General features: G+C 34.5%; 9 protein-coding genes across 10 annotated transcripts; 4 read left to right on the top strand and 5 right to left on the bottom strand.

Annotated features, from left to right (window-relative positions):
- Positions 1-4,878: 4,878 nt before the first annotated feature.
- On the bottom strand, positions 4,879-5,997 carry LOC9330471 (TMV resistance protein N). The gene is made up of 2 exons (XM_002894364.2): positions 5,174-5,997; positions 4,879-5,090 (listed from the first exon to the last, which is right to left on the bottom strand). The coding sequence occupies exons 1-2, from the start codon at positions 5,686-5,688 to the stop codon at positions 5,018-5,020; spliced, it is 588 nt and encodes a 195-aa protein (XP_002894410.1). The 5' UTR covers positions 5,689-5,997; the 3' UTR covers positions 4,879-5,017.
- Positions 5,998-6,836: 839 nt separating this feature from the next.
- On the top strand, positions 6,837-7,316 carry LOC110224469 (uncharacterized protein At4g04775-like). Its single transcript, XM_021010556.1, has 2 exons — positions 6,837-6,962; positions 7,038-7,316. The coding sequence occupies exons 1-2, from the start codon at positions 6,837-6,839 to the stop codon at positions 7,314-7,316; spliced, it is 405 nt and encodes a 134-aa protein (XP_020866215.1).
- A 357-nt stretch (positions 7,317-7,673) lies between these two features.
- LOC110224470 lies at positions 7,674-8,559 on the bottom strand. Its single transcript, XM_021010557.1, has 2 exons — positions 7,753-8,559; positions 7,674-7,679 (listed from the first exon to the last, which is right to left on the bottom strand). The coding sequence occupies exons 1-2, from the start codon at positions 8,557-8,559 to the stop codon at positions 7,674-7,676; spliced, it is 813 nt and encodes a 270-aa protein (XP_020866216.1).
- A 304-nt stretch (positions 8,560-8,863) lies between these two features.
- LOC110225392 lies at positions 8,864-10,616 on the bottom strand. Its single transcript, XM_021015033.1, has 2 exons — positions 10,473-10,616; positions 8,864-10,238 (listed from the first exon to the last, which is right to left on the bottom strand). The coding sequence occupies exons 1-2, from the start codon at positions 10,475-10,477 to the stop codon at positions 9,275-9,277; spliced, it is 969 nt and encodes a 322-aa protein (XP_020870692.1). The 5' UTR covers positions 10,478-10,616; the 3' UTR covers positions 8,864-9,274.
- A 2,564-nt stretch (positions 10,617-13,180) lies between these two features.
- LOC9330472 lies at positions 13,181-14,182 on the top strand. The gene is made up of 4 exons (XM_021014115.1): positions 13,181-13,340; positions 13,405-13,444; positions 13,537-13,740; positions 13,878-14,182. Exons 1-4 carry the CDS (start codon positions 13,329-13,331, stop codon positions 14,093-14,095), a joined length of 474 nt encoding a protein of 157 aa, XP_020869774.1. The 5' UTR covers positions 13,181-13,328; the 3' UTR covers positions 14,096-14,182.
- A 4,231-nt stretch (positions 14,183-18,413) lies between these two features.
- On the top strand, positions 18,414-19,674 carry LOC9327782. The gene is made up of 3 exons (XM_002891674.2): positions 18,414-18,602; positions 18,969-19,174; positions 19,255-19,674. Exons 1-3 carry the CDS (start codon positions 18,513-18,515, stop codon positions 19,484-19,486), a joined length of 528 nt encoding a protein of 175 aa, XP_002891720.1. The 5' UTR covers positions 18,414-18,512; the 3' UTR covers positions 19,487-19,674.
- Positions 19,636-21,397, bottom strand: LOC9327783 (lanC-like protein GCR2). 2 transcript variants are annotated; one of them, XM_002894365.2, is made up of 6 exons: positions 21,196-21,397; positions 20,898-21,076; positions 20,714-20,825; positions 20,511-20,627; positions 20,130-20,444; positions 19,636-20,057 (listed from the first exon to the last, which is right to left on the bottom strand). In XM_002894365.2, the coding sequence occupies exons 1-6, from the start codon at positions 21,364-21,366 to the stop codon at positions 19,719-19,721; spliced, it is 1,233 nt and encodes a 410-aa protein (XP_002894411.1). In that variant the 5' UTR covers positions 21,367-21,397; the 3' UTR covers positions 19,636-19,718. The 2 variants fall into 2 exon arrangements, with proteins under 2 accessions (XP_002894411.1, XP_020870460.1); XM_021014801.1 differs by having other exon boundaries at positions 21,285-21,389.
- Positions 21,398-21,494: 97 nt separating this feature from the next.
- LOC9330473 (ribosome biogenesis protein BRX1 homolog 2) lies at positions 21,495-23,649 on the top strand. The gene is made up of 7 exons (XM_021013542.1): positions 21,495-21,785; positions 21,885-22,026; positions 22,409-22,487; positions 22,666-22,790; positions 22,903-23,073; positions 23,156-23,254; positions 23,349-23,649. The coding sequence occupies exons 1-7, from the start codon at positions 21,577-21,579 to the stop codon at positions 23,484-23,486; spliced, it is 963 nt and encodes a 320-aa protein (XP_020869201.1). The 5' UTR covers positions 21,495-21,576; the 3' UTR covers positions 23,487-23,649.
- On the bottom strand, positions 23,632-24,749 carry LOC9327784 (putative cysteine-rich repeat secretory protein 10). The gene is made up of 2 exons (XM_002894366.2): positions 24,374-24,749; positions 23,632-24,293 (listed from the first exon to the last, which is right to left on the bottom strand). The coding sequence occupies exons 1-2, from the start codon at positions 24,698-24,700 to the stop codon at positions 23,796-23,798; spliced, it is 825 nt and encodes a 274-aa protein (XP_002894412.2). The 5' UTR covers positions 24,701-24,749; the 3' UTR covers positions 23,632-23,795.
- Positions 24,750-24,786: the final 37 nt, after the last annotated feature.

The raw sequence follows: 24,786 nt of genomic DNA on the forward strand, positions 1-24,786 counted from the left end.
AGCTTGGTTTCAACAAAATGTCTTAACTAATTTAAGTACTTAGCCAAAAATTTGTTAAGAGTTTTCTGTAAATCCACCATAGATAAAACATAATGATCTTAACCGAAAAATAAGTGATCCACATGAAGTATGCATATATTATAATCGAAACTGAAATTAGCTATAGACCCTATATATACCGCTATGCCACCATACATCAATTTAAATTTTTTTTATATGATCACGTATTGATGTAATTATTACCGTCTGTATTTATCTATTTGTTAGTTTTCATCAGTTGAAGTCGTGATATTTCATAAATAAATCCATATTGCCGATCTGAAGGGCAAGACTTTTGTACGTGATCGTAGTATCTGATGAATGATTTTTTAAAAAATCTATATTAATCTAAGCCTAGAATACTTCACTGAAATGATTAAATTTTTGATTAAAGTTTATAAAGCATACATGACATCTGACAATCAGAACAAAATTAATTGTGAAGTGAGTAAGAGGATATATATCATTTCAAAAGATTAGACGGAGATATCAATTATATCACAATATATATTATGATCATTATCTAGTTCTATAGTGGAACTTAAAGATTTAGGGTTTCTTTCACTCAATAGTTTTCGTGCTAACCATTTGATGCTACTTTTTTTTATTTTGTTTTATCTATATCTCTCTTTTCAGATCAATGATTTATCATTTAATCAAATGACAACGAATGGGGGTAGTCAAAGATTGGTCTTTAATTTGCTTTATCTATAACAATTTCTCTATTCTCTGTTTTTTTTCCCCCTGTTAATAAGTTCTTGAATTTGAACAAAGTACTTCTGTTTTTGCACGTGTGTGTGTATTCGGAAGTTTAGGTCATCTTACCCGATGTCATATAGATTTGTTAATTGTATTCGTATTGCGTCATACTAAAAGAAACCACCAATAATTCTCAACTTTTTCCCTTGTCTTGTTTTTTTTTTTCTTTTAATTTTTAAAACTGATCAAGTAAATTTTAAATCATCAGCTGAATTATAAATCCACCATGGTACAGAAAAAACTACATAACCTGATTTTAGCGAAACATAATCTGATTTTAGTTAACAAAAAAAATTAAGCAAAGTTTTAGGGGCTAATTTAGCTCGGATTACGTAAAACTGGGCATTTTTATGTCAAGGGGCTCATCTGATTCGGTGACTACGTTTATCATACATGGCATATATGGAGGCTACAAATTTTGAATTCTTTTTATAAAAAAAAAAAGTTAGACATGACTTTATAATAATAGTTGAAGACTACCTATAACATAAAACCAAAAAAAGAAAATCAACTATTCTCGGAACTTAAAACAAAGAAAAAGGTGAGTGGGATATTCTGGTAATCACTTTCTTAGGTAATGAATCATCAGCTTCTATTTAAAGGTGTGAATGTGAACTTTTAAAAATATCAAATTCGGTGGAACTGTTCGATTTGATTTGTATTGATTAAATTCGAGTCTAAATGAGATCTATCTAAGAGCATGTTTATCAATAAACCCCTTTGAGTATCATTAGAATTTTTTTAATATTAATTTAATTAGTTGTTTAATCTATGATACTCAAAAAGATTTTTGTTAAATTTGTATGGTTAATGGTGAAACTCAATGGGTATCACGAAAATAATAATAAAAAAATGAAACGGAGAGAAGAGATAGACGAAGAGAAGAGAAATAAAACGAGAAACACAGATTTTTTTTTTTGCCCAATGAATGCGTCACACGTGGCCAAGAAGAACCGATCCAAAAGTCTCAGTAAATTGAGACGTTTCACCCAATATCAAGCCCAAAATCGATTTTTTTATTCTTTTTATTAGGCTGATACCCACTAAATCTCACCAATAAACATGCTCTAAGGTGTTGAGTTGGTTTCTTTGACTCCCCACACTGCTTGAAGAACAATGTGAAATTTGATGGGTTCTTAAGCCCAAACCCATTTTAGACCCATTAAACTTTCACATGGACGCAAACATACGTTTGTCAACAACCCTCACAAAACAAGCTCTTGTGATTCACACTCATAAACACAGGCTTTTTTTTTTTTTTTAATTTATTTAGGATCATCTCAAACCATGTGTAACTTTTGTTGAAAATTTGTACTGAAGATATGTTTAAAGTGGACATAGTTGTTTTTAGAACCATTTTTATGCGTATCTTTAAACCTTAATTAAAGATTATTATTTTTATTTTATTTTTTGAAAATTTAAGCAGTTGAATAGGAACCATGTTTAATTATTCAATTTAGGGCCCGTTCGTTTCATCATCTACCATTTCCATCCAAATGGTTCATTTAAATGCTCCATCCAAATTAAATGCTCCATCTGAATGTTGTTCGTTTCAATTTTTGGATGTTTATTTGGATAGAACATTTGAATGAATTTTTGTTTGTTTGTTTAATTTTTGCAAATCTTCATCTCCATCTAGATGACTTTAACAAAAAAAATTACTAAAATACCCATACTTTAATCTACTTATATTTTAAATCTTAATCTAAGCTATATTAATTTAATTATTGCTCTAAAATATATCTTTATCTAAATAATTTTTAAATTATTATTTTAACATATAAATTAAGTTTACGGTTTTGACGGAAAAAGATAATCTTACGGTTTAGGCGGAAAACATAATTTTGCGATTTTCGGCGGGAAATGTTATTTTGCGGTTGGCGGGAAACATAATTTGGCGATTTTGGCGGAAAAATATGATTCCGCAATTTTGGCGGGAAAACATGATTTGCGATTTTGGCGAAAAAATATGATTCCGCAATTTAGACGGGTAAACATAATTTTACGATTTGTGGCGGGAAAATATAATTTTGCAATTTTTGGCGGGAAATGTTATTTTGCGGTTTTGGCGGGAAAATATGATTCCGCAAATTTGGCGGAAAACATGATTTTGCGATTTTGGCGGGAAAATATGATTCCGCAATTTTGGTGGGAAAACATGATTTTGCAATTTTGACGAGAAAATATGATTCCGCAATTTAGGTAGGTAAACATAAGTTTACGATTTTTGGGGGGAAAATATAATTTTGCGGTTTTTGGCGGAAAATGTTATTTTGCGGTTTTGGCGGGAAAATATGATTCCGCAATTTGGCGGAAAAACATGATTTTGCGATTTTGGCGGGAAAACATGATTTTGCGATATTGGCGGGAAAATATGATTTGGCGTTAAACACAATTCCGCAAACAAAAATTTAAGGAAACACCGTATTTTTTGATTTTTGTAAAAAACGCAGTTTTGCGATTTTGGGCCGAAAATGCTAATATGTGATTTACGATACTTAGATAAAAAAAATATTGGTGCAAATATATAATTTCTAAATATAAAATGAAAAATTTATAAAAATTTAATATCTATACTAGTATTTTTGCAACACTTTGGTGTCGGGTGGGTAAAAATGCTTCCGGGTATATCGGATACCCGATCCGTTTTTAAAATTCTTTCACAAAAAATTTGTTGGGTCGGGTTATATTTAACCCAACTCATACACCGGATATTCCATATTTAATAATTTAGATATTTAGAAGATTTGATTAAAATTTATAATTATGATTCTCCTATCATCTTTGTTTAATTTGTTTTTAACTGTTTTGAATCATCATATAATACATAAAGTAAAAAAAAAATCAATTTTTTTTCTGCATATACTGTGATTCGAAATTTAAAAAACGGACATATATTATCCAGTTGAGGAAAATGTGTGTTCAACGTTCTACATAGATTAAAATATTTAGACAATGATTCAGAATCATATCATAATAAGAACATTAATAAAATAAATGAGTTTTTTGGCCAGACGGGTTTGGCGGGACGGGTTTTTGAATCAACAATAATAAAAAGATTAAAATATTATTAATCCGCCGCTTCAATACGGATTAAATCTTTTTTTTTTAATACCACAAATATTAGAGATATTAAATCAGTCTCATTTAGAAAAGATTGTATAAAACCAAAAATTGTCCCGTGGTATAATGTCTCGTGGTCTTAGAGGGTGATATGATTTGTAAACTTTTATATATAATAAATAATCTTTAAATTTTAAAATAAAAACAAATCACGGGACGGGTTAAGAAATTACGGAACGAATTATATTTCGGAAAGGATTTATATGGCAGACGAATTTGAATCAATATTTAAATACCGCTTTAATACGGGTTAAATCCTCAGTTTATTAATAATTTTCTCGTGGACTCGTAGTATATCGTTACTTAATAGCAATTGTAAACTATAATCTAAATAAATATGTTATAAGGAGATACAATTTACAAAATATTTTTATACTAACTTTAAAATTAAATCATCCCACGGTACACCGCGAGTTAAAATCTAGTTACTTGGTATATGAATGTAATTGAGGGTAATTTAGACATTTGTAATTTTTGGAAGAATCATCTCCATCTGAATGCACCATTTAAACTCATCCAATTTTTTTGATGTTTTTTGGGTGAGTTTGACAAATACATCCAGATGGTCCATCTGGATGAAGTGTTTAAGTGCATTAAACGAATATCATTTTACATCTCCATCCAAAAGGTCCATCTGGATGAACAAACGAACAACACCTTACACAAGCACATGTTAAAAAGGTCTATGGATTTTTATGCACACATATATCGTTTTTATTTAAGATTTTGGAGATGAAAATAGATTAAAATGATTTTGGAAATGTGATGTTGAAAACAAACAAACAACTTTCGGTGTAAAAGACTAAATAATTCTCGGTATTAGAAAGAGAAAATGTTATTCCATATATTTGAACTTACAAAGCAACTACTTGCCATTACAAACAAGAAAAATCTACAAATAATGAAGGAGATTAGAAATCCTCATATATATATATATATATAAAACATTGTTGCCTCTTCTCTGTCAACTATTGATTGATATGCATGAATGAAATCAATTAAATTAATTACTCTTAGGATTAGAAAAACAAATTTTGAGAGAAGCATTTAGTTTGGAGTAAATTAAATGTCTTCCAACGCCTATACATTTCCATCTTCAGCTAGCCTCTAACTCGACCAATCTCTCGACGATAACATCCGATGCAATTGTAACAACCTCCGATAAATTCCTAAATAAAGGAATGGTGAGTTAAATCAGAAACTTAATAAAAAAATACAATAATAAAAAGATTTGATAGAAAATCTAAATTACCCTTTGTAGGAATCAAACGTGAGTCCAACGATATCTTTAGCTTCTTGAAGAGCCCATCTAAACCTTTGGATTTCATCATCAGAACATGTCACCCTCTCGATCATAACATCGAGTTGTGAAGGTTTGATGTCGCAGAATATCGGTATGACCCTTTTCCTGGACTCCATTATAAGAGCAAGCTCGTGCAGACAGAAATATGAATCGCAGTAGTTGGGAGAAAAAACCGTTACAGCGACTTTAGAAGTGAGAATCGCGCTGTTGATATGATCAAAAAGCTTATCTCCGGGCTTCATGTTCTTGCAATCCAGGAATGGACGTAAGTTACGATATTTGAGGTTGTCGTAAAGCAATGTTGCGATGTTTCTCTTTGTGTCGGATCCTCTGTGGTTGATGAACACGTCATGCAAAACTTTAGGTTTGGCCGATGATGAGGAAGAGAGAAGATCGAGAAATAGTTTGTTGTTTAGCTGAGCGGTTTTGGATTGTTTCATGAAGTTGAAAACCCTAGAGATCATGTTTTCTCTTGCGATGTAATTAGATCGAAGTTGGGATGATGAATAGGGCTTGAGTATCTTACTTGTATGTGTAACTATATATAGGGTTTGAAGTAAAATTGTCGTGGATTAATGGGCTTGAATCAGAGAAGAATACAAGAAGAGGGGCAATGGTGGATTTTGAACAACAAATGAGGAATGTTTAATAGACGTTGGCCGAGTCAACAAAAATAGTTCATTTTATTATTTATGTGCATTAATTCTAGTGTGCGAGTATGTCACATATATTCCAAAGGTTAGGAAATTTTAAAATAATTAAAGTTTTTCACTAAATACACATTTTCTTTAACTACTATGCATGATAAAAAAATTATAAATATTTGTAGGATACAAAGTAAAACAAGTTTTATAATGTGACTAGCTATTATGTTAAGATAATAGTAAATATATAGGAAACAGAAAAAGTTCGTAATCCGAAACAGAGTTTATTAATTTCATAATAATAAGTATAATGTATATGTAAAATTAACTTGTAGAATACTAAATAATCTATAAGTCTGTAAACACCGACAAGTCTGTTGCAATTTCTAAAACTCGGGGGTATTAATTTTTGTTGTCAGTTTGTTTGCGATAAATTAATAATCAATGTACAATATTTCTAAGTAAAATATTAGACTTGAATTTAGGTTACAAGAAGAATGAAGAATAAGAAAGGTATGGGTAAATAATTATGTAGTCGCGTTGAAATAGGTTTGACCATTTTCTTTTGTCCAAAAAAAAAATAAAAACGAAAAGGTTTTGACCATTTCCCGGGGAAAACGGCCAAAATCCACCCAGACTTTTTGCTGGCGGCTTTTTTCAACCCGAACTTTGATTCCCTGCATAAATCAACCCCGACTACATATAAATTCAAATTCCAAACCCAGACTATATAATTTTTTGCCGATTTCAACATCTGCTTTGACGGCGTGATGAAACCGTTAAACTGTGCCGAGTCAGCGACTACGTGGCATCACTCGTGGCCTCTGGGCTTGATAAAGCGACGTCGTTTAACATTTGGTTTGGTGTTGAGTGTGAACTTACAAAACGACGTCGTTTTGATTTGGGGAGAAAATCAAAATTAGGGTTCTTTATGTATGTCGTGAAACAGAGAGTTTGAAGAGAAAACGATGGGTGATAGAAGAAGAGGGATCCCGACGACATGCAGATGCGGTGAAGCTGTAAGGATGGGTACATCGAGGACTGCCAAAAACCCTGGAAGATTATTTCACTCTTGTCCTAATGGATCAGATGAGGTTTTTTTTTCAATTTCCCGATTCTCTTCTACTTTTATGTTTGAAAACTTGAATTTGAGTTTTGATTTGTTACAGGATCGATGGTATCACACGTTTAAATGGACTGATAAGAGTATGGTTGAAGAGATTGAGGATTTGAAGTTAAAAGTGAAGAATGTGGAAGAAGATTCAATCTCATTACAAAAGAGTTTCAATGCTTGTGAATCAGAGGTTGAAACTCTACAAATGGAAACTCGGGTTTGTGAAGCTGTAGTAGAAAAAGAGTTGCAAGAGTGCAAAATGGAGCTTCGGAGCTTGAAGAATATGATCGGATGTGTTGTGGTGATGATGTTGGTTTACTTTTTTCTGTTTTGATTATGTTTGTAATAGAATTGTGGTGAGAGAGAAGCTAATGTTGTTTGTAGTAATTGTGTTTGAACCTTAATGTATGAGTGTCAATGCTTAATGTATGAGTTTGCTATTGGTGTTTCAATGGTTCTAGTTTTTCCTGTTTTTCTAAGCTAATTAAAACTGTAATCAAACAGCTCCTTAAAACGAATTCCAACGAACAACATCTTTTACATCTAAGCAAAACAAAAAAGAAGAAGTAGTCTTCCATATAGCCGCATCTTCTACTGCCAAAAACCTACCAAATTATCATCTAGAATACCGCTTTCTCCAAAAACAAACCAAAACATCACATTGCCGCATCCTCTAAATCCCACAGAATTATCACTCCTTCATGAAAACAGAAGCAAAAGTCAGAAATATTACAGATAAAACAAAATGAGCTTGAAAAGAAGTGTTTTACCTGATCTTGTGTTGTTTGAGTTTGAGTAAGCGAGTCTAATCCATCATCTATTGGAGTTTTCTTCTTTGACTTATTCTTCTCTGAAACCGGATTCTTGCACTTGGTAACATTATGGCCAGCTTCTCCACATCGTCCACAATGCATAATCCTCTTCTTTCTTGAAGCTTTTTTTGTTGGAGATTCATGTCTTGCCTTCTTCCTCTTAGGCTTCGGTTTTCTTCCTTTTGTGTTCTGAATCTCTTCAACCAAAGCAGGAGGAGGCTTGATCACAGAGCCAGAGTTCTTCCAAAATCGTAAACCATTGACTGGTTCTATTGAGGAAGAATAAATATGATTCTGCTTTGCATTGGAGTACCATTCAGATGTGTAGTCTTCATAGTTAAGCTTCTTCTTATTAATGATCCTCAATGCATGACGACAAGGTAGTCCACTCATCTCCCACTTCCTACATGCACAAGTCCTCATTCCCATGTGCAAGCTGACAGATTTTCCACAGTCAAGAACCTCACACCTTCCATCTGATGAGCCGGACACATACTTGGTGAACTTTAGCTTTGTTTGTTCTTCAGCTATGAATGCAGTGGCTCTTTTAGTGAATCTTCCTTTGTGATCTTCAGCCGTCTTCTTCCTTGCTTCTATACGCTGCATAGCTCTTCTCCGGATTATCTCTAGCATCTCAACCATTGGATAATATCTTGAAGGATCAATGGCATTGTTAAATGACTCTGAAATGTTGTTGTGCACATCTATACAAGAAGCCGTGGGTGTGCAGAAAGCAAGACTGCAATTGGCTGGATTCCTCTGCATTATTGCTTCAAAGAGGCGGATATCATAAGCTTTAACTCTGTCCAGATTAGCTTCATACTCTGACAAAATGCAACTTTCAGCAACACTCCAAAATAGCCCTTTCATTTCACTTGAATTTGGGAAAAGCTTCTTCAAATTCCCATATATGTGTCTAGCACACATCCTGTGTTCAATCTTGGGCAGTTCTCTGTCTACAGCATTAATCAAACCCTGAAAAGGTTAAACACAAACTTCATATTACAACTGTCATATCCAATGAAAAGCTGCACAATAAACATAGTAAAGAGAAGAACCTTACCTTTTGTCTATCAGATATAACTGTATACCCCTGACCATCTCGAAGATTTTTACAATCCTTCTTGATGTTCTGTATAAACCATGTCCAATTATCTTCGTTTTCAACATCAACAATAGCCCAAGCAAAGGGATACATTCCATTGTTTGCATCTCTACCAACTGCTGCTAGTAACTGTCCTTTAAGAGTGCTTTTGAGGAAACAGCCATCAAGTCCAAAGATGGGACGACACCATGTACACCATTGTTTTCTGAGATTTGCAAAACACACATAAAATCTATGGAAGATTTCAGATCCATCATCGTCTAAAACTGTGTTTAACTCCACGGTGGATTCAGGGTTAGAACTAGCAAAGAAAATAAAAACAGTTTAGTGAAAAAAAACTAACATTGAATGATTAAACTAGAAGACAAGAGATACTTACCGTAGCAGCTCAGCTTTGTAGTCTCTAAGCCTATAAAACTGCTCTTCATGCTCTTTTTGAATGATTTCCAATGCTATCTTCTTCCCTTTTCGACACTTGTCTATTGTGGCAACGAGATTCCAGTTTTTCAGAATATTCTCTTCAATTGTCCTCGGTTTAAAGTCAGGATCAGACCTTATGTCATCTAGAAACAACTTTGCAATCACTCTTGACTTCAATATCTTGCAATATCCATCCTTTGTGCAAGAGTGTTCATGTTCAAATGTCTTCACCATGAACTTCCCAACTGGCTCCTCAAATGCGCAATATATCCTCCACTTACAAGGAGTTTCACTGTCTTCTACTCCACAAATAGCTTCACACTTGTCTTTCCCCCATCTGTTTTGCTTGATGTTCCATCCTCCCTTTAATGCATAATCAACTAAAGCTTCTTTGAACTCATCTAAGCTGTCAAACACTTGGTTCATCTTAAATACACCACTTCCTCTTTTACATCTCACATACTTTACTTCATCTTCCTCTCTACCTTCATCGTCAGAATTTGGAGGAGTATTATGATAATCAAACTGTTCATCATCATCCTCATCAATAAAGTTAGCCACATTTCTTTCTACTCTCAGCTCTTCCTCACAAGGTTCAGCACCAATCTCCTCATCTCCTTCAGAATCAACTAGATAAACATTAACAAACTTCACCCATCGAGCCCCATCACACATCTTCTTCAAACTAGAATCCCTCTCACACAATAGCTTTCGCTCCTTGCTGTCTTCATAAGGGTAATTATAGGACACTTTCTTCCCATAAAATGCTTCACCCAGTTCAGACCCTAATTTTGTATAAAATTCCTCCGGTTTACACTCTACTATCTTCACCTCTCCACCGATATAAGCATCCTCCTCATCTTCACTAGTCACCCAATTCCCACCGTAGTACACACTGAATGTTGCCACATCCATAGTACTGCAAACGACATCAAAAAATTAACATTCAACCCAATTACAACTCTCTCAGACATTTCATCGAACACTTGGAGGGTTAATTAAAATCGAACTCTACCATGAAGAAATTGAAGTTGCTGAGACTTGCTTTATATGTAAATTGAAAAAAAGAATGATTCTAATACGAAAATATCATAGAATTTAGACTTAACAAATTAAATTGACATAAACAAAGAAAGAAGAAACTACTCATTACCTCATCCTCTCTTCTCAAAGACCCAAAATTGTAGCTTGGAAGTCGTTTTCGTCAAACAAGAATTCGCTTCTTCGATTATTAGACACAGTTTCGTTTTGAATTGAGATGTTTCTCTTCAAACTCACTCACACTCTCTCCGTTTCACTAATGTTTCTAAGAACCAATTTTAATTTTTTCCCCCAATTTTAAAACGGCGTCGTTTTGTTATACTCAACACCAAACCAAATGTTAAACGACGTCGCTTTATCAAGCCCAGAGGCCACGAGTGATGCCACGTAGTCGCTGACTCGGCACAGTTTAACGGTTTCATCACGCCGTCAAAGCAGATGTTGAAATCGGCAAAAAATTATATAGTCTGGGTTTGGAATTTGAATTTATATGTAGTCGGGGTTGATTTATGCAGGGAATCAAAGTTCGGGTTGAAAAAAGCCGCCAGCAAAAAGTCTGGGTGGATTTTGGCCGTTTTCCCCCATTTCCCGTCAAAGAAGCCAACCATGTGCTTGAAAATTCTTTTCCTTGTATACGAGTTAAAAGAGAAACTATTGTTTTTCTTCTTTTGTTATTTTGTGGTCTCTATTATATTGAAGTATCAGAAAATATGTAATTTTCTTTCCATCGCCAACAAAAAAAGTATTATTCGAGAAATTAAGTCAACCAATATGGCTAAATTCGTTTATTTTATTTCAAGGGCAATGAATTGAGAGTTTATAATATCTCTCCAGTCAAGTAAATAATTTTGAACACATTTTTTATTTAATTATGGGAAATTGTTAAAAATACCCCTTTTGGTGTGTCCCTTTTCAAAAATACCCCTTTTAGATATTCATTTTCAAAAATGCCCCTTTTTAAATCTGAAATTTTTAGAAAGTTTTATTAGGTTTATAAGGTACTTATGGATTGTAACTACTACTTGAAGACTCGATCCAAGTATTTATAAGGTTTTATAAGGTGTTTTTAAAGGTTTTGCAAGTTATTTTAAAAGATTTTTAAGGTTTTTCAAAGTTTTTACAAGATATTTTAAAGGTTTTTAAATGTATTTAAAATGCATTTATAAAGTATTTATAAAGTATTTATAAGATTTTATATACATAGAAATGTAGTTTGTGTATGTTTTAATAATGTTACATACATATTTGGGTAAATCTTTAAGAGCATTTTTTATAAGGTTTTAAAGAAAGAGCATTTTTGAAAAGTGGCATTGAAAAAGAGGCATTTTTGCAAAAGCCCCTTAATTATATAAGGCTCAAGAGGTTAATGTAGTTTTTTTTTTTTTGAAAAAGAAAGTTGATGTGGTTACATATTGCGCTACAAGTAAAATTGATATAGTCAAATAATAGGATCATATTGTTGTGCGATCAAAAATCAAATGATATGAAATAAAATAGTAGTAATTAATAGTGTTAACTGTTGAAGTGGTAGATGACCACTACAAAAAAAAGTTACATTGATAGCACTTAAGCATAGCACGATTTTCGATTTTGCTATGAAAAAGACTATGTCGGATTGGAATACTCTATTATAGCATTTTATAAATGCTATGCCGAAATTTAACTAAGCGGGAACTATTAGAGCCAATTTTTTCATCGATTCTAACACTTAAAAAAAACAGACGGTGACTTTTCCTTTTCAATTGGATAGAGAGAGAAAAAAAAAACAAAACTTTGAACAAAAAAAAAAGCTCTCTCACTCTCACCATCTTCGATCCTCTTCTCCTCCAATCTTCTTCTCCATTCGATCTCCCTTGCCTCTCTCTCTCTCTCTCTGCAACTTTTCTCAATCTCTTTAGATTTCTCCGACATATCATCCCTCTCTCTGCAAAGACGACGACCACTGCCTCTTCTGGGTGTTTTCTTTTCTCTCTCTCTAATCGCGATTTGCTCAAAACAGAGAAACTGGAGGCGATTTCAGGATGTGAATGACCTCCGGCCGTCGTTCTTCCGTTACCCCATCATCTCCACCGACTCCGGTTGTCCACGGCGTCTTCGGTTCGAGCGTCGCTGTTGCAGATTTGTTCGATCTTCAGCCTTCGATTTGTGCCATTGTATCAAGTATCAATCGATACTCTTCTTTGCTTTTTGGTTACTCTGTCATGTGTTTGAATTTTGATCTGCTTTTGATTTGTGTATCGAGTATTGACGATGCTGCTCACAAACAACAACTATTGAATCTGAATTTCACATTTGATACTATCTTTATGATGATGATTTGATTTGGTAGTGAAATTTGTGTTGGAGTGATTATGCTTTGATATGTTTCATGATTGTGATCATGTTTCTCTTGAAACTCTCAGTTGTGTATCAGTGTTAATCAATGTATAATCATGTTATCTAGTGAATATTTTTGCTTTTGACTTAGGATGTTCATAGATTTGTGGTCATGGATTCGTTAAAGAGTCCAACATCTGAGTTTTGGAAAGATTGAATTCACAAAACTATTGTGCGTCTCTACCTGATTCCTTAGAATAGTTTTTGTTGTGTAAACTGATGATGATTTCATGCCCTCCATGTGTTCGACGAATTGCCTCATTATTGGTTTGCTTGTTTCTTGACATTGTTTGGCGTTATGTACAGCTTATTACATTTAGTTCATTATTGAACTTAGTTATGGATCATTATTGAATCTGGTGTGACTAATTTGATTGTTGTTTTCTTTCGTGTGTTTTATATTGTGAAGTTACGAATGTAAAATCTGTCTAAAGATGCATAACAACGAAAGAGACTACTTGTCGCATCTTCACGGTAAGAGGCATCACACCAATTTGTATGATATAGTCAACTTAGCATATCAATTGAATATTATGGATATTTGCTTTTTTCATATTCAGCTCATTTTCAAGAGAAAAAGTTCAGAGATGAAATGAAAACAGAGGTAAGCAAATGTTTTATTACTTGGTGTCCTTATGTAGCTTTTAAATTTGGGTACTTTTGTGCAGAACACTTCAGATAATGATCTTTATGATTCAGAATTTTCTGGTAAGTACTCTTTTCTCTTATGCTCTTGCTAAATCTGTACATGTTAATCATTTGTATCAAACCTAATATGTTTTGTTTCAATTGATTATCAGAACCTCCTCATTTAAGTAAATGGTTTCCGGACTATGTCTATGAATCACCGATGTTGGATACATGTTATGGTTTTGAATTCTCTGACCTTAAAGAAAGTGAAAGTATAAAGGATTTGGAAATGAAGAAAGAGACACCAACAAAAATCGATGACTTAGTCTCTTCTAAGATTGATGATATGACTGACTCGCAAGCTGCATATTCAGGTGAACAAATATATGTTATTGTTTTGGCTTTATTATAATGTGATGCGATTAAAATGATTCAATTCTGCAGTCAATATATGAATGTTTGTTTTGTGCATATTTCTGATTTGAAATGTTTGTTTTGTTATTTCTAACAGAGTTGGTAGTTGAGGATAGTGACATAGACGATGCCGTAATAGACAAAAACCGTAGAAGTCTTTTTCGAAGAGTGGCTAAGCGAAAACCTACAATACCAACCGTTGAAGAAGAGTTAACTTACTTGAAGAACCGAGTCAGTGATCTAGAAGACAAAGTAAGCTATTTGTATGATGTTATTAGTCGTCTTATTATCTCCAATGGCAACAATGGTAATTAGACGTAAGGATATTAGTTTAGGTATTGGATTCATATTTGATTTATGTATGAATTGGTGTTTGGTTCAAAAATGATGTTTGGTTTATGATATGATGTATATGTATGTTTTGGATGTTTATCACATATAAGACAGACCAAACAATAGCACAGACCAAACAGTAGCACGTAATAACAACGCTATCATAAAACTTATGAGCGTCAAGAAAATATGCTATTAAAGGTAGTAATGGCATTCGATTATTGCTATGAAACAATAAATAAAGACATTAAAAAAGTGCTATTGTAGATGAACATACTATAGCAGACAAAATTAATGCTATTGTAGGTGGGGTATCTACCATAGCTGCCGCAATCATAGCAGTTGTTATTTCGCTATGTATTACCTATGATAGCACTTTTTCCGCGCTAAGAATGTAAGTTTTTCTTGTAGTGGACGTTTTTTTACTACTGTAGATGTTTTAAGCTAGTGATAAGAATATCTGATTCTCGATGAATATTAGTCTGAGTTTCAAACTTTCAGTCCAAAATCAATTCAAGTTACTAAAAAAGGGTTAGTAATTAAGTTCTAAGTTTTTATAAGCATAATTATTTTTTAACAATTAGCTAGAACATCACAATAATTTATATACTTTTTAGGGCAACTATGTTTATTTGTATAATTTTTTTTCTTGGTGGACTTTCAATCAAAACAGTGACTCATTTGAATGTATCTTTTCAATTTTTCATAAATGGTAATATAAATCAGATCGTTCAAACGAAATTAAATCTAAAAAATTAAATCAAAACCCTAGCTAGAACTCAAAGACAAAAACACAACATGCTTGGTGCACATTAATTCATTGAAACCCTAGCTAGGCATAAACTTCTTTATTTATTGTATCTTTTTGTTAAAAAAAAAACTAGGCAGAAACTTTAGACTCATAATATGGATGATGTTGCTACCAGCTGAAATTATCAGTGATCAATAATTTGTGAAAAGAATACCAATCTCTCAAAGTTTTTTTTATTAACATGATGATATCAATTATAGTAACTTTTTCTACATACATTTAGACAAGCTTGTTAATAAATATTTTAAAAAAAAACATTTAGTAAATATTATTATTATTATTATTTTTTTTTGATAACCCAGTATCCAGACCACACAGTGATCTGACTAGCCCACTGGGCCTAAGCCCGCGTCATAGGGATTTTTAAGCCTCCACTTAAGGGCCCCCTGATAAACTGGTGGTCTGGGGCGCCTGAGCAAGTCCGCAGGTAAATTCCCAGGTGGCCACAGGAGTGAGAGAGCGAAACTACGTCTGGGAAGGATCGATCCCTGGCCTAGACCAAAAGGACGATCCTTCCAACCAAACGAGAACCACTCGCCCACCACCATGTGGTTCATTTTAGTAAAATATTAGAATGTAATATTTCTAATAGAATATAAAGAATATGTTATGAGCAAACCCCATGGGTTTAAATTGTTTATTCATGGTAAAGAAAGCAGAGATTCCAGATTATCAATTATATTGTAGTTGGAACTTCTTGGATCTTTGAAGATCAGTACTAAATCTTGGTTTACTTGTTCGAACTACCAATTGGTATATATGACCGAAGAAAACTAAAGTCTTGACATCAACTATTTTCTCTGTTTGTTAATGTACTAATCTATACTTTGCTAGTTAAAAAGAAAATTTCGTATTGTATTAAGCATCGATTAATTACGTACAACATTATAGTTGAATTTCTTCTGCCATCAAAGGTCGCGTGATAAAATCATACTCATTAATAACTTGGAATATACCAATCAGTTTCTTCATGACAAAAAAAAATTATACTTTTAGTATACATAAAAACTATAATGGTCGTTCGTTTAGGTCTCAACTAGTATGGAGCCTGCACGGGAAAGAATACTCTATCTTATCTATGTGTGATATATAAGCATGCGACACTAATCTTTTTCCACATGAATAATCCAAAGTTTTCGGAATGAGAAACTGAAAATAAGATTGTTGGCAAAAATAGAGAAATAAGTTTGAGTTACAGAGAAAATTAAGCAAGGAAAAAATGATGGAAAGTAAAAAAATCAAATAACCTTTTATCTGATTCCCCAAAAAAAACTTTGTAGTCAGAGAGAAGAACAATACTACAAGTGAGAAATTGTAATCAAAGCAAAACTTGGATGCGTCAAAAATTCTTTGTTCCACCTACACAGTACCACCCTCTCCTTCTCTTGGTTAGTGCGTACTACTTCCCAACGTATCGTAGCTTACCGTTTGGTGTGTTCATCCCCGCCCTCTGTTTCATTTATTGCCGGGGACTGGTTTCTCTCTAGAAATTTTCCAGTAAGGATTTCGAAAATAATTAGCTTTTAGTCGAAGAAGAGAAGAAACGGAGATCGTGGAATGTATGGGAGTAAAAAGACGGAACAGTTGCAAAATAGAATCTCTAATAAAGAAAACAAACCGGAAAAAAAAAGATTTTGTGGAGATCGTGAACGCAAGGATTTTTTTTTTTTTTTAATTCTAAACAAAATCTTTTCATTAGAAAGAAAGAGTAAAAAAAATTGTTGTAAGCTGATGTGTCAATCAGAAAATGCGTCAGTTATTGAAAAAGTGACTGATAATTTAGTAGAATTAGATTAGATATAGCCGACAAATGTTACGAACTTTCCACAAATGTTAGATTAGAAAATGCGTCAGTTATTGAAAAAGTGACTGATAATTTTATTTTATTTTGAAGTGTTCTCGTTTGATTATAATTTTAGCCGACAAATGTTACGAACTTTCCACAAATACGCTGAGAATCTAGCCACAAAGGAGACAAGAAAACATTTTTTATTTTGATTTTTTTTTTGCTTTCTCTAATCACTACGCATGACAAATTGAATTTTCATAGACCTTCTTCTCAAGAATACGCTGAAAGTAAGAACAAAGGGTCGTGTCCTTTGAATTGAAGACAAAGACAAAACTCGACAACGAAAACACAAGGGAACACAACAAAGTATTGGGCCAAACTCGAAAAGCCCATTTATGTAAAGTTTTCAACTAATGTGTGGCTTTGAGAGTAAATTTAGAAGTTTTTCTTCTTGTTATACGCAATATGCATATATTACAATTTACCATTCGTGTCTTTCTTATAAAGAACAATTTACTTTGTTTTACTATATGTGCTATTATTATTCATCCGAATTCTCATTATAGATATATAGAATAAATCATAATCCATATTATTTGCAGTTGATACAAAATCACACAAGTACGAATGAGATCTCAAGAGAAGTAACAAAAATTTCTCTTATAGAGAAGCCCACATTTAGGCAAAACAGGTCGGTTTACAAAGATTATCTCGTTCAAAACAATGTTAGACGAACTACAAGATCAGAAGTCGTAGATGAATCGAGGTCGCACTTCGAGTTGAGGTCGTAGCTTGAGCGTACTCTCTCAGTGAGCGTGAATTTCAGATCCTCTAACAGTACCTGGTATTTTGATACTTATAGGGAATAGTGTCGGTCGTACTTTGACCAATTAGACGAATTTATCCTCTAATCTAATGACTCGTCCACTCGATCGTTTTATGGGCCTATCAAACTCATGGGCTTTTCCTAAACCCTCGAACTGGACTTTTGATTATTGGGCCGAAAATAGGTTGGGCTGGATTGGTCAAATCCAACCCTCAACGGTAGTCACAAAATTCAACCATTGATTTATTCATCCAAATTCTCATTGTATTTCTAGTAATCATAATCCTAATCGGGAAAACCGGATTCCGGTTAAACCATGCACATTTATTTACATGACCACTCACTGTAGATCAGCCGTTTTAGATCTAAGCATTAAATTTGACTTCATCATTCAAAACGGTGACATTCAATTCCATTTTTCAATTTAATTCTTCTTCTAATCTTTCGTACTAATTTTACGTTTTTTTCTTTTTTTTTTTGTCATCCGTAATTAAATAGTGTTCAAAAGAATTATTTTTGTGGAATGTTGTTTACATAAGTGATATGAAGCGGGTTTTTTTTTTTTTGTGTTAAAGATAATTTTACGTTTCTTTTCCCACAAAACCAGTTAAAAAAAAAAATTACGATTTATTATATTATTTTGGGGGAAATTAATTTAAGAGCTTTAATTATTAAACAAGTTATACGATCCCTTTAATTAACCCGTAGATAAAGCAAAATGAAACTCCACCTGCACCACGTTATTATTTATTAACGTTAATTCATATAGACATATACTAATGAAACTTCAAAAGGCAACGAATTAGCGTTGTCTTTTTTTCATAAATAAAGAAATAGTCATTTCGTTTTCTTTAATTCGGTCACAAGTCTCTTGACATTTTCGTCTATAAATATTATAATCAAGAAACGAAACAACTTCGAGGGAAAGAGAAAGAAGAATCACAAGAAAAGCTCTCTGAGAACAATTTCCTCAATGGCTTCAAAGCTCGTGATCATCATTGTGTTCATTCTAGATCTCATTGCTGTTGGATTAGCCATTGCCGCCGAACAAAGAAGAAGTGTCGTAAGAATCAATCACTTTTCTCTCTTTACTGTTCGTTGCTCTCTTTCAGATTTCTTCTTCTCCTGAAGTCAAACTTTGGTTATGAGATTCTAATCTTTATTTGAATAGTGTTTAGACTTTTAAATTAGTTTTGGTACCGACATCTCTGTCGGTGCGATTTCTTGTAGTGGACTCTTTATCAGATCTGACTCAAGAATCTTGTTTCTTGATCTATACGGATCTTAAAATTGTACTTTAAAGATCTTTGTAGACTTTAAGACCTTTGTAGATAAGTGCAGCTTACTGCATTGTTAGATCTCAGATTAGTGGTTTTTTGATCTATCATTTTGCTTAAGTTTTTTGGTTTCTTTGTTTGTTGTTTTGTAGGGTAAGGTTGTTCCGGACAAGGAGAAGGATTATGAGTATTGTGAGTATGGCTCCGACATAGCTACAAGTTATGGAGCTGGTGCCTTTGTGCTTCTCTTCACTAGTCAAGTCATTATTATGGTGGCTAGCCGGTGTTTCTGTTGCGGCAAAGCTCTTAACCCCGGTGGTTCAAGAGCTTGTGCCATTATGCTCTTCCTCATTTGCTGGTAAAGCTCTATACTTAGCACATTCTTATTATGTTTCATTAATTCAGTATTGACCCTTCTTGTTTATCGGTTTTGGATAGGGTGTTTTTCTTGATTGCTGAGATATGTTTGCTCGCGGGATCAATCAGAAACGCGTACCACACTAAGTACAGAAGGATGTGGAACGTCGAAGACCCTCCAAGCTGTGAAGTGATCCGTAAAGGAGTGTTTGCTGCTGGTGCTTCCTTTGCTCTCTTCACTGCTATTGTCTCTCAGTTCTATTACGTCTCCTATTCTCGTGCCCAGGATGGTTACCGAAACCCACATTACTAGTGAGTGAGATCCAGAACAAGAAAAGCTAAACCCTGAACGAGTTTGTCCACTCACTGATCAATAGGATATTAAAATTTGATGATGTTAGTGATTTTGCTTCTTGCTTGTATTCGTTTTGAATCACATTTGCTTTTTTGGTTTTCTTGTGATGTATAAATCTTATATAATATAGACAGCTATTTTACATTCAGTATTTAAGCTTGTTGTTGTTACAGGGAAAGTTTTATACTTTTTAGAGTTCATAACCTGGAAATAGAGCTTGTGTTGGATCGTTCATGTCGAGAAACATGTAGGCCATTCCTCCAATGCCTTCAAATAGAGAGAAGGGTCTATCTCCTCCATGCATTTTACCTTCTGAGATGAGTTTCTCTGATTTATCGAGTAGGAAAGACGCGAAAGCTTTTGCGCGGTACAAATATTCTGCTTTTCCTGTTAACCGGTATAGAGAAAGAAACACGTATGTGTTTCCGCTGATACCGTGACAGATTCCTACTCGTTTAAGCAATCCACGGTTCCACACAACTTCTCCTGCCTCCATTGCTGCCTCTACAAATTCCTTTGTCTTAAAAACCTGACAATATCCAGAACTGAGTTTGGCATTATGGTTTTACTGATAAGAGTATTTCAATCAAGAAATGATTACCTGAGCTGCCTTTACAAGTGTGAGAGCAACACCAGGAGCACCGTGACACCAGTGAACAAGGCGATCCGATTCGCTTCCTTCGCTAGATAGGTAATTCCCGCTAGGAAAACGGTTTTGTATCATATAGCTTAGTGTACCTTTGACATCTTTGATTTCATCTTGTTCAAGTTCCATATGCATCAAAACATTCATGATCCCGGCTAAACCGTGTGCAGCCCCCCAGTACCTCTTGCCGTGCCACTCATACATCAACGGACAAGTTCCTCTATTCCCGAGCTGTCTTCCTGCCCTGAAGATTTCCTCAACCACTGATCTCTGAAGATATATAGAAATCAACAAATTTTGAACCAAATAACCAAAGAAATTTAAAAACTTTGTTACCATTCTCTCAGATGATACACTATCCTTCCCGATATGCTTATTCAAGAACAAGCATGCCCACAAGTATCCTGCTCTACCATATAACAACTCGTATGGCAAGTAACTAGGAAGCCTAATCTGTTAAAAAGATCAAGTTGCAACACTCAAGCAAAGTACAAGTCAAGTTATCTAATTAGTACGCGAGCAAAATAAACTGGAATTACCCCTCGGAAACGGGCTAAGTAACGATCCAGCAACTGGTTATCACCCAAATGCTTGGCTGCAACAGCACCAAGAGCACATACACCAGCATGACCACATATAAATGTCACTCGCCTGATAAAAAACCGCGCTTATTACCCCAAAATGAATATATGAAAATGGGCTCTTTAAAGAAATTCCCCTTACTCAGAATCTCTTGAAGCTACATCACAAGCCTCAACAATCTCTAAGCATAGCTTAAGATCATCTTCATTTCTAGTAACCTGATAAGATTTGAACAAGAGATAAGCTGTCCCAAGAACTCCAGTATACAATTTATAATCTCGAACACGTTTTCCAGATCTTTCCCATGTCTCCCACACTACCTAAAAATAGAATCACCACACAAACAAGACAAAACACAAATAGTCTCAGACATAGCTTCACTAATTCGATTATTACAACTACATAACTTCAACATAATTCAAATTGAAAAGTGAGTTACTTTATCTTTAAGGCTTAGAGCATAACTCTGAAGCTTCTCGGAGAATGATTTGTACGGAAGTGATAGCAGTTTCGTCAACGAATCTTTACCTGCGGTAACAGTTTCATCTTCTCCGGCGGATTCTTCCGGTACAAATTCCGGTAGCTCATTTCGGGAAAAACGTTCTCCCATCTCTGTCACTCTCTCTTTCTCTCTCAGCGGTTGCTGCGAAGAACAGAACTAACGACGAAGTGACACATCGTTACCATTGCTAATGGGCCTTACTTTAGGCCCAATAAGAACCGGCCCATGAGGTTTTTCTCTGTTTCGTCTCTTACCTTAAAACTCTCTGCTAAAACCCTAGAGAAAACGTCTCTACGCGGAAAAAGCAAAAAAAAAAAAATGGGGAAGAAGCGGAAGCATAGCGAGACGGAAGCTCCGGCGCCGGTGAAAAAGAACGATGAGTCTGCTCCGGAGAGACCCAAAAGGACTCTATTGGGATGGAAAGATAAGAGTGAAGGTGAAGCTGAGAAATCTAAAGCTTTGTCTTCATCTGGATTCAAGAATAAAGAGAAGGTTTTGGTTACTTGTTCTCGTCGTATCAGTTTCAGGTTGAGTTTAATTTGCAAAAGTTGTTTCCTTTCTTTTGGTTTGATTTCGTTTTTAGGGTTTGAAATTGATTTGTTTATTTGGGGGTTTTTTGTGTGAAGGTATCGGAGTTTGATGTTGAACATGGTTTCACTTCTGCCACACTGTAAGAAGGATAGTAAAGTTGAAGCTAAGAGTAGCAAAGGGGCGACTTTGAATGAGCTTATTGAGCTTAAGGGATCTAATTCCTGTTTGTTCTTCGAGGTAAAGTTTCCATCTTTAGTTACTTACTTATCTCTAGGCTTAGCTTTTGTTCTATGTACTAAAGGATAGTCAGATTTGTTCATTTAGAGTGAAATGTATGACTCAAACCGCATAAAATTGTGATTCGAATACTCAATGGAAGCTTATTTATATGCATATTGGTTGATTTGTGTTTATTTTAGTATTTATTCCATGTTATCGAAATTTGATAGTTATCCCAAAGTGTTAGGATTTGGTTGCTTTAGTGTGGAATGTTTGACTCAGTCTTAGAAATTTGTTATTAGAATACTCAATGGAAGCTTTAAGTATATGCATGTTGATGTAAATGGACAATCTTTGAATGTGTTGGTTGATTTGTGTTTGTTTCTGTTTCCAATTTCAGTGTAGGAAACATAAGGATCTTTACATGTGGATGGTCAAATCCCCTAGTGGACCATCTGTGAAGTTTTTGGTTAAAGCTGGTAAGTGTCGAGATCCTCTGACGTTAGTTTTAAGTGGCTAGAGCTGATAGATCTAGTCACGTATTTAGCTATGATGGGTTCAATCAGCTCGTGTCTTGTTCTATAGCTAAGTTCTGTTTCTGTAACTATGAATTTTTTGGTAAAAGGGTTTTTACTTTCGTTTTCTCTATTGTTGAAGTGCACGCGATGGAAGAGCTGAAACTCACTGGGAATCATCTAAAAGGGTCGCGTCCACTTTTGACATTCTCATCCAATTTTGATAAAGATGCGCACTGGAAACTCTTGAAGGAGATGCTTACTCAGGTTGTTACCAGATTCATATTCTTGGATAATAATGTTGGTTCATTAGTTCTCGATATTCGATAATATTCAAGAATTTCGCATCCTAATTAGTTTTGTTTTGTTCATCTCTCAGGTGTTTGGAATTCCCAAGGAACACAGGAAATCTAAGCCTTACCATGACCATGTATTTGTCTTTTCCATTGTTGATGAGCATATATGGTTCCGGAATTACCAGATTTCGGTTCCTCACAATGAATCAGATAAAATTGCAAAAGGCGGCCTGGATAAAATGACCCTTATCGAGGTTTGTAGACAAAGAGTTGCAAGTTTTTTATAATAGTCTTTTGACCATGGTTTTGATTGAAACAATGCACTATTGGTGACAGGTTGGTCCAAGGTTTTGTCTGAATCCAATCAAGATATTCGGAGGCAGCTTTGGAGGTCCTACTCTTTATGAGAACCCGTTATACGTATCTCCAAACCAGGTATCATTTGATTAATGTCTTATTTGCAAGCAGAAGATTTAACCAAATGAATCTTAGAACTTTCCTTGAGCTAATTTTAAATCAATGTCTTCAGATTCGAGCACTGGAGAAGAGAAATAAAGCTGGGAAATTTGCTAAGAAGATCAAGGCGAAGACGAGGAAAAAGATGCATGAGCTCTCAAACCCATTGGAGCCTGATGAGTTTGCAGATATGTGGAAAGATGATGAATGATCAGAATTCAGGAAAATTGTATCAGTTCACATTTTTTTTTGTCTTACTCAAGTTTTCCCTTTTTTCGCTCAGGATCAAACAGAATCAAGTTTTGTCTTGCAATGATATGTTTCTTAAATTCAACTGATTCTGTAAGTAAAAAAGATGAACAAGTTTATTGTTGTTTGCATTATCGATAGTATTTACAAAAAAAGAGAACAGAAATCACATCATAGAAAGAAGAAACAAACAACTCGGGATCAATTAGCTTCACTTTCTCTTCTGGGAGTGCTATTGATCTTTGAACAAGCATCGCCTTTAAAGTTAGGTCTACATATAACCTTGAATGTCCTTTTTAGGAGCTCTCATTAGACAGTCTTTTAAGTTTTTACAAAAAGGGTAAAGCTCGTACCTAAAATTACAGTTGGGATTATAAACTCTTCCTCCTTGTTTACCGTTGCAGCATCTCGGAAGCTTCCCCATTATCCAATCCAAACACACACTACAATTTTTGATCGATAAATCCTGCGTACATTGCACCATTGCGTACAATTTCATCGTCCCGAGACTTTCTTCCCCGGTCGCATACATGTAGTCTTTTGTGTACTGCTCTTGCTCTTTCCTAGTTGCTTTCTCCTTCAGCTTATAGAGGAGAGTGTTCGTGTTCTTGTTGAACGACTTTGTATTGCCGCTCACATCTTTCGCGTTGTACACATAGAAACTGTGCTTGTAATCGACTTTATCATAGGTATAAATCGAAGAAAGGTCGAGAACACAGTTGTCGTACCATATTATTCTCCCTTTGTTATTCGGACATCTTCTACGAATCTGTCACATATATATACCAAAATCAAGAACTATTGTTTTTTGTACTATACTATATAGTTCTTTTTCTATTATGGCATTACCGCAGAGAAGGCGGTGGTAAGGCAAGAGCGGCACTTGGATTCAGAGACGTCGCCCCGACACTGGAACTTGGCGTAGATGTCATTACTACTGGTACCGCTGGTGAAACCGTAGTCTAGAGGTGAAGACATAAACTCGAGGAGATGTTTGACATTGCTCTCATATGAACTATCCGACTTGTATATCCCGTCACTGTTGACGCATATGTGTTGCAGATAAGCATTGGTCTGGTTTAGAGACAATACACCCTGTATAAAAAAGAGTAGCATTGCCACCACAACCAACAAAATGACGGAAACATGGCGATTCGACATAGAGGAAGAAGACATCGTTATTCGATTTTGATATATGTTTCCGATGGAGGATGATCTTTTATTAGATCAATCATGAAAACGTTGGGATGTTTATAACAGGA

The sequence above is a fragment of the Arabidopsis lyrata genome (genome assembly GCF_000004255.2).
Source record: "Arabidopsis lyrata subsp. lyrata unplaced genomic scaffold ARALYscaffold_1, whole genome shotgun sequence".
Lineage (NCBI taxonomy): Eukaryota > Viridiplantae > Streptophyta > Magnoliopsida > Brassicales > Brassicaceae > Arabidopsis > Arabidopsis lyrata.